This window comes from Cricetulus griseus, chromosome 4 (genome assembly GCF_003668045.3).
Source record: "Cricetulus griseus strain 17A/GY chromosome 4, alternate assembly CriGri-PICRH-1.0, whole genome shotgun sequence".
In the NCBI taxonomy this organism is placed as follows: domain Eukaryota; kingdom Metazoa; phylum Chordata; class Mammalia; order Rodentia; family Cricetidae; genus Cricetulus; species Cricetulus griseus.
In genome coordinates this window covers 171675325-171684249 of record NC_048597.1, presented here as the reverse complement: position 1 = coordinate 171684249, position 8925 = coordinate 171675325, and the positions used below count along the sequence as shown (strand labels likewise).

The 8925-nt window shown below is 42.5% G+C and overlaps 1 protein-coding gene across 1 annotated transcript in view; it reads left to right on the top strand.

The window, feature by feature from the left end:
* The first annotated feature begins 629 nt into the window (after positions 1 to 629).
* Positions 630 to 8925, top strand: part of Thsd4 (thrombospondin type 1 domain containing 4) — a 171392-nt gene continuing 163096 nt past the window's right edge. Inside the window, exon 1 of the mRNA XM_035443747.1 lies at positions 630 to 701. Coding sequence (XP_035299638.1) covers positions 630 to 701 — 72 coding nt within the window. The remainder of the gene's footprint in view (positions 702 to 8925) is intronic.

Sequence of the window (8925 nt, the reverse complement as noted above, 5' to 3'; positions counted from 1 at the left end):
CACTCTGGTGACTTCTTTACTTTCCAGGCTACCTTTGATAATGGAGTCTGCCTAGATTTCTGCAGCCATCGAATCAGATGGAAAGGAATGCAGAAACTATCCACCCACCTCTTGACTTAGGACCAGTGGGGGAAAAACAAACTATGTCTCAGAGAGGCAACTTGTGTAGATCACACAGCCCTTCAGGAGTCTCCTGGCTCTCCAAGCTGCCAGCCTGCAGCTCCTCCTGCAGCAGCCCACTGCCTCTCCTGCCTGCCTCATCCCCCTGCATTCGAAGTGCTTACCTTGGAGCCCTTTTCATGAATGAGGCCAGATGCAGCCTCCACATTGATCATTTCTGTCCCTCCCCTTTTCTGCTTTCTGTTAAAGGCAGCCCCCCAGCTCCCAGCTGGCTCCTGTCCCCTCCCCCAGCCAGGAGAAGTTATTACATGAAGGGATCAGCTTACCACTTTTCTTCAGAGCAGAGGCTGAGCTTGGAGCACGGGGTAGTACAGTGAGGGAAAGAGCCAGGGAACCAGCGCGGTGCCTACGGAACTCCAGGCTGGAATCCCCGAGCCGCAAGTGCATCTGCAAGCCTTAGCACTTGGCAGCCGGATTCTCCTCCAGGGTAGCTCTGACTCTGGGTAATAATGTTTGTCAGCTACCTGTTATTAACACTGTTCCACACTGAGACAGCAATGTTAGCAAGACCTGGGGGAGAGGTAAGCCAAATAAACTATCTCATCAGAGTTCTATTTTTATCAGCATTAAATTTCCCCTTCTGTCTATGAAGAGGGGTCAGGGAATAGGTTTTTGTGGCGTGCGACAAATAATGCTTTCTAGGACTTTATTTTAGGCTTTTCTTATAGGGAAACTTCTTTTCTTCTTGAAGGATCCTGTATTTTCTAAAATCTTGTGCTGAGCCTGTCCATGCAGTTGCCACCCTAGGGACCTGGCATGGCCTGGGTGACAGATGCCTTGAATAAGGCACGCTTCTTCTGCCATTTGCAGGGGTCTGGGGGCGATGCATGTCAGATTCTTGTGGGGTCTGGTACAGATGCAGGAAAGGAACTGCCTTCGAGACATTTTTCCTCCTGTGCCTGAGAGAGAATATACATGTGTGAGAGATTGCCTTTCTTTCCTGTCTTCATGCCACACTTTTCTCTTTCTTCACTTTGATGGGCACGGGTAAACCTGTGTTTCACTTTCTGTCACGAGTGTGGAGAGGGAAAGTGGCAGCAAGCAGGATACAAATATGCCTAGAAAAGGGATGTTTTGGGTCTTGGAGAAAGCTTCTTATTGGTCTGGCTCATGTGTTTGCTCGGTATGTTTCTGAACATCAAGGATACCTCCGGGAGCCAGTTTGGATGTAGGCAGAGCCTGAAGTGTTGATTTTTGAGCAGCGAAAAAAGAACATTTGGTGTCCTCAACCTGCCCTGCAAATGAGCCGGCACCAATGACTCTTCCTCCATCCCTTCACTGCTAACACTGAAGGGAAGTCTCAGAGGCTGAAGTGATGCAGATGCAGCCTTTCTCGTGAACTCATCTTCCTCTTTGAAAAGCTAGTGACTGGATATATCTTTTAAAAGAGCCACAAGGCCACTTCTCAGTTTTGTCTTTTGTTCACCTTGTCAGGAGCCAAGTGAGTCCTGAAAGCTAATAATGTAATTGCTTTTCTCCTCTAAGCATGCTTCCCCAACCTATGCCCATGCTGCAAGGAAAGGGTGGGTTCCATGAGCTTTCATCTCCAGGGTCATTTGTCCCAGGCTTTTCGCCTGGTAGTTAACCAAGCCCTCTGTGCTGTGGGTAGTCTCTGGGGGAACAGAGCTCTTGGGAGGGAAGTGGAGATGCCTAGTAGATTAGGAAAGCTGAAAGAAGACCACTGGCCTCTGCTTGTAGTTGAAGTTCGCAACTTCCCTGTTGATTTTTTTACTATGTGGAGTTAATGACAAATGGGCCCACCTCACTCAGCCGGGAGCACTTAAGCAGGCGAGAGGAAAGCTCATATGGAAAATATTTCTATCACCGCTGCCGACACATCTGGTCAGGGGAGACCTCCGTACTGAGCAAATCACGGCACTGCAGCAGCCCCTCCGCGGTGTGCCAATTACTCTTATTAACAGCAAGGCAGAAGGCAGGCTTCAGTTACCTGCCCACAACTGGCTCCTGGGGAGGGCCACTCAGGAATGCATGTCCTGGAGCCTCTCACTCAGGCAAAGGGCTCTGCTTCACCTCACAGTGGGCAAAGCAGAGGGAAAGGAAAGCAGAGCACACATACAGGCACACCCTTACTTTGATGGTGGATAGATGACACTGGCCACTCGCTTAGGAGAGTGGAACCAAACTAGCTTTGGAGTTCAAGTATGCATGTTTAATGCAAGCAGCCAGAAACCCCAAGGAGAGGTGGTGAGAGTCCTGCAGCACTGCACTGCTGTACCACAGAGAGATAGATCTCTCTGTGCCTTTTCTTTATCTCGCCATCCTCTGTGTGTGTGTGTGTGTGTGTGTGTGTGTGTGTGTTTCTGTGCACTTGGCTCTCTAAGTGCCCACACTACTAGGAGATGTATAATTAGGATTCCTTTCACTTGTTGGAAGTGTAATGATGAGGAAGGGACATGCCTGAATCCCCCACCCCTTAAAAGAGAATGTCATTTATATAGGGCTTTGAAGAATGTGGCATTTTACAGGCGTGTCTTTTTTTCTTTTATTGCCATGTTACTCACAAATGCATACCCATAAACATGTGGCGGCGTCCTTAAGTCACCACAGTTTTCTTTCCTCCTGCCTGCCAATGGGTTTTCTTGCAGGTTCTAATTATCTTCCCTTTGGATGATCCTTAAAACACACAGGAAGAAAGGAAAAACCGGGAGCAGGCGTTGTCCACCCAGGCTGCCGAGCCGGCTGTGTTCTTAGCCTGGGGCTGTGAGCCAAGGGGGCAGAGCTAGGACCAGTTTGTAGAACCAGTTGTTGTCTTGGGTGTGAAGTCTTTCCAGATAAATGGGGGCCTGGAGGCCCGCAAGTGGGAGAAGCAAGTGTGTGCAGAGGAAGTCTCAGTTGGCTGGCACTGTGGGCATAGGTACTTGTCATTCGAGGACAGAGCAACCTGGTATTAGGTCAGTGCATAGGTTGGAAAAAAGCTGTTGTTGCCTTTGTTTCCTGGTTGCCATGGCATTGAACTTGGGGTCACTAGAATGCCTTTGCCCTTGACATGATCAGGATAGTAGCTGTGTACACTGTGGTACATCCTCTGAAGGGCTGTAAATCGCTTGTTGAAGTCAGGCTGGACTTTCAGTGTATTATTTGTTTGTAATTATTTGTTTGTATGTTGGGGTGGGAGAGTAGGCATATGCACATGGGTGCAGTGCCCACAGGAGCCAGAAGAGGGCATTAGATCTCCTGAAGCAGGAGTTATAGGTGGTTGTGAGTCACCTGACACGTACGGGGATCCAAACCCAGATCTTCTGCAAGGGCAGAGGATCCTCTTAAGTGCTGAGCCATCTCTCCAGCTTTTGATGCAATTTTTAAAACACGCTTTGTTGGCATTTAGTCCTCTCATTTCCAATATTGGGCATGGAACCAGCCCTTGCTCGTGTGAGGCAAGAACCCTGTCATGGCATCCCGTCCCGGCTGTTTCAGTACGTTTGTGAGTGTGAAAAGCATGCCATGGTGCAGTGTCTTTGTGGAGACTGAGGAGTGGGCCACTGCATTTTCGGTCCTTATTCAACAAGACCAGTGAGATCCTGTTATGTGCAGGGAGGAGAGTAAGGGCAACTAGGAACTGTGGTGAGACGATATCAAAGGATGTTACTTTAATTTTGGTAAAGCAATGTGGTAACACCTACCCAAATTAAAAATAAATATTGGGCTGCTAATGGTTGCAGATTTTCCTTTTGCGGTGATGAAAATGCTTTAGAATTAAATGGTATTGAGATAGTTGCACAACTTTGTGACTATACTAAAAATCACTGGTGGTATCTCTCTTTCTCTTTCTTTTTTTGTGCTGGAGAATAAACCTAGAGCATCATGTTTGGTGGATATTTAACCTATCACTGAGCTACACTGCCAGCCCCAAATTACATGCTTGAAGGGAGGGGAGAGAAAGAGTGTGTGTGTATACATATATATTCCTAACTATAACCCGTTGGGTCTTTATAGTGTTACTTGTATGTATGTTTTCAGGGCTGACTACTTGATACTGGACAACCAATTTGTGTGCTCCCTGGGGAGAACCACCTCTCCCACTCCCAGCTTTCCTCAGTTGCCTATAGTTCTTTATGTAGGGTTGAGGCCTTGTGGGCTTTTCACCATCCAGTTTGGCATGCTCGTTGGTGACATCCTTGTTCAGCTCATTAAAATTCTTTGCTTCTTTGAAAGTTTCACACATCATATGGTATATATTGACCATATCCATCCACCTTAACTCCCTCCAACTCTTCCTAGTACCCTCCATCCCATTTCCTTCCAACTTGATGTCTTATTTTTTTCCTATTTTTCTTTTTGTTACCAATAACCTCGAGTCCAGTCAGTGCTGCCTGCATGCACATGGGTGTGTAACCATTTACTGGGGCAAAACATCCTACTGGCAGCCACATCCCCAAAAGAAAGTGACTCCCTCTTCCTTGGCAACCATCAACTGCCAACAGCTCAATAGGGGTAGGGCAGGATCTCTCACAGAACCTGAAACCCACTGATTGAGCTAGCTTGACTGACCTATGAGCCCTTGAGATCCTGCTGCCTCAGCCTCCCCAGTGCTGAGCTCACAGCACCGACCACCATGCCAGGCTTTTCATCGCAGATGCTGGGACCTGCATTCAGGTCCTCATGCACTGCAGGAGAGCACTTTAGTACCTGTGCCACCTTCCCAGCCCCATTTTCAGGGGCCTTCTTTACCCTCAGTCTCTCTTTCTTCTCTCCTCAGATAAAACTTTGGTTCACAATTACGTGTCCTCCATCCAGAACCATCTGCATGTGTTTATAAATTAAACTCTGTGCGTATGAGCACATGTGTGCCTTCAACTTGTACACGATGACAGAGTTTTTCCTTTACTGACCTCTTCCTGCCCTTTAGCCTATTGCAACTACAAGGACCTTCTAGAATGATAAGTTGGGTCAGAGCAATGGAAGCCAACAGTTTCAACTCCTTCCAGACTTAGCTGGGAATGCTCCTAGTATTTCACCATTGAACATAAAGCCTACCAGGTATGCCAGGTAGAAAATGTTATCCAATTACAAGTTTCTATACACATTTTTTTTATCAGGAATGGTTGTTGAATTTTATCAAACTCTGTCCACCTTCATCAAAAATACTCACATGCCTTTTTCTTCTGATACATTTACATAGTGATTCTATGTGGTCATGGACTGCCTGTGTTTTTAAAATCACCCGTCTACTGATTTGCTTGTTAGGTTTGATGTGTTCATTACCTTTGCTACTTGATTTATGAATATTGCACTGTTCTCTTTTATAAATCAGTGCCATTGGCTCATGGTGATCTTTAATTGTGCCAGTCCAAAGTTTTATATAATTCAAAAGTCTCTCATCCACTCATATGCTTTGAAACAGTTCAAACACCAGAGGAATTAACTTTTTTTTTCAAAGGATTTTAAAAATGAGTTGTAAAACCACCAAGACCTTTTGTAAAGGAATGGTCTTTTGAGTAGTTACATGTTTAAAAAATGACTCTTGTTCCTATAAAAGGTGTAGCATTTAATATGGATAGGAGAAAATGCATACTGTGGAAGCAGATTGTAAAGCAGGATAATTAGACAGCTATGGACATTGCCTGGCTCACAAAACCAGACATTCCTAGCCCTGTACACACTACCAGGTGCTCCCTCCAGCCTGTCTTCTTTCAGAGACAAACATCACCGGAAATGTATGGTCATCTTGCCATTGTTTTTAAAAACAATAATCACAGCTAGTGTTGGGGGTGGGGGGTGGGAGTGGGTAGGGGGGTTGAATACATCTACAATCCCAGCACTGGGGAGGCAGAAGCACACAGATCTTTTTAAATACAAGACCAGTCTGATCCACATAGCAAGTTCCAGGACAGCCAGTCCTACATAGTGAGACCCTGTTTTAATATAAAAATAGTAGTAGTAATAGTAATTACATAAGTATATAGCTCTAAAGGCCCTATTACTTGATTTTGTTTGGTTTTAAACTGTATAAACATGGTCTTTTGACGTTGTATTCAGTTTTATTTCTAATTTAACATGAATGGTACATGCAGCTGTAGTTCCTTCATTTTAGCACAACACAGCTTGAGTGTGTAGAACTTGCTATATGTAAATATCACATCATTCTTACTATAAATACATTTTATACATTTTTTACATTTATGATTTTTCTGTGTACTAGTGTTTTGCCTGCATGCATGTATGTGCACTGCATGTGTACCTGGTGTCCTCAAAGGACAGAAGATGGCATTGGATCCCCTAGAATTTCAGACGATTGTGAGCTATCATGTGGGTGCCGGGACTCAAACCCAGGTCTTGTGTAAGAGCTGTGAGTGCTCTTAACTACTGAGCCATGTCTCCAGCCCCAAATATTTGCTATAAACATTCTACCATGAACGTTCTGGAACATGTGTCCTCATAAAAACCATCGAGGATTCCTGTAAGGGATGCCCACGAGCTGCATTGCTTAGTCATAGAGTATGAATTTGCTTAGCATAAGATGAAATTTCAACTTGGCTTCTGCAGCTGTTGTGTCCATTCTCATGTCTCCTAGAAGGGTAGACAAAATTCTCAAAGATGCATCATCTTTCCAATATTGGGTGTTATAGAACAGGTTAATTTTACTGATATGTTAGGTAGAAGATAGTATCTGTATGTAATTGACATTTCTCTGACCATTAACTATTACCATATAACCTGTGTATGTGGACACTGTCCATACTTCTTCTGTGAGATGTCCATAGCTACCTTCTTGTTTTAAATTAGATTTTTGCTATTTCAGCACCACGTTAGAGGTTCATTACATAGTTGGATTATGAATGCTTTGCTTGTTATATATAAAAATGAATGTTATTTGCTTGTAATATTTCTCTAGTAGCTCATAATAAAATTTTATAGTATTTTCTCAACAGAGGCTCTCAGTTTTAATATATTTAAAAGTATGTCTAATTTCTTTATGTTAATTCTTTCTGTTTGCTAAGAAATTATTTCTGAGCATTTGAGGTAATCACTTACATTGTTTCCTAAAATCATCAGTCTTGCAAATCACATTAAAATATTTAATTTTATTTTCAAGCTTTTCTGTGTTGAGCGTATACTCCACTCATACTTCTCTGCCATCCCTTTCCTACCCTCTCCTCTCTCCTGTTAGTCTCCTCTTTCCCCTAGACAGTCACACACACACACACACACACACACACACACACACACACACACACACACACCCTTATCTAAGAATCACAAATGAAAGAAAACAAACAATATTTAATAGTTAATTCACTTAATATGGTGATACACAGAACTAATTTTCCTAAGTACTGTGAATAAGAGTATTTTAATTGTGTTCTTCACTGAAAGGACAATTTATTGAATAGACTTCTCTTCAATAAATTATTCAATAAATTTGTACCAAATTTACAGTGCTGGCTCTGTCTATTATCAAGTTTGCATGTGTGTTTTCTTCAGTCTCTGTATCCTCTGTTGACCATCTCTCTGCCTTTGCATATATAATTAAAGTTCTTACTTACTAGAGCTTCTAGCAAAGCTCACTCTGTAAAGCCCATCTCTCCATCTTACTCATTGGGGACTGTGGTGGCTTTATGTAAATATTTGCTCTTCCTAATGAAATTTGCAATTGTATTGTCAATTTTCCTTGAAAATCCTTTGGAGATTTTTTAATCAAACCTGAATTAAATCTGTAGTTCTGTATGAGAACACTGATATCACTTAAATGTTGAGACATTTTATCTATGAATATAGTATACCCTTCACATTTGTTTATGCCTTCAAAGATTTTCAAGAAAACCTAACTTTTTTAGTTTCTAAGTACATAATTATCTAAGTACAAAATAATGACTCTTTTGCCTTTTTCAACTCTTATATGTTGCTACTGAAAACAAGTTACTATAAATTTTTGCTTGCATGCTTTGTTAGTATGATAGTGTGTCTTCAATTCTTACTCTGTCGAAATAATGAACTTTTTATGAAGGTATTGCTTTTTATTGAGAAAAGGTCTCAATATGTAGTCCTGGCTGGCCCAGAATGCTTTATATAGATCATGGGTACCTTTAACTCATAGATATCTGCCCCATTTTGCCTCCCAAGTGCTGGAAGTAAAGGCATGCTACACCACACTTGGCTTTAGGCATTGGGTTTTATTTGATATTTTCTGTCCATTGAAATAATTTGGTTCTCTTCCATTAATCTGTTAGTGAAATTGCTATTTTGGTTATATGTGTGAGCCTTGTCTTTAGTGGCCAAACAATCTCTCCAGCCCATATCTTGTAAGATCTTGTATATGATGATTGTTTTTCCACTCTCATATTTTTAAAAAAAATACATGACCGGTGCATTCTATGTTTTAAAAAATAAGTATGGAGAGTTGGCTCTTTTTCCCAATCCCAATTTAAGTTCTAACTTGATTATATTGTGGTCAGAAAATGTGATGTCTTGTGATTCTGAGATTTTGAGAGTTGTTGCTTTATGGCTTATTTTATGGACAGGCTTTCTGTAAATATTGTGGGAGTTATTGGAGGAAAATGCTCATTTTGATGCACATTTTTTATAAATTGAGTACTGGAACTTTAAGAGTGTACTTTTATAGTTTTACATGGTGGGTGAGTGGGTGGGAGATATGTACTTGTTTGCGACGAAGCATTAAAATGAATGTGCTGTGTGTGTGCATGTGTGTGTGCATGTATGTGTGTGCATGTGTGTGTGCATGTGTGTGCATGTATGTGTATGCATGTGTGTGTGCATGTGTGTGTG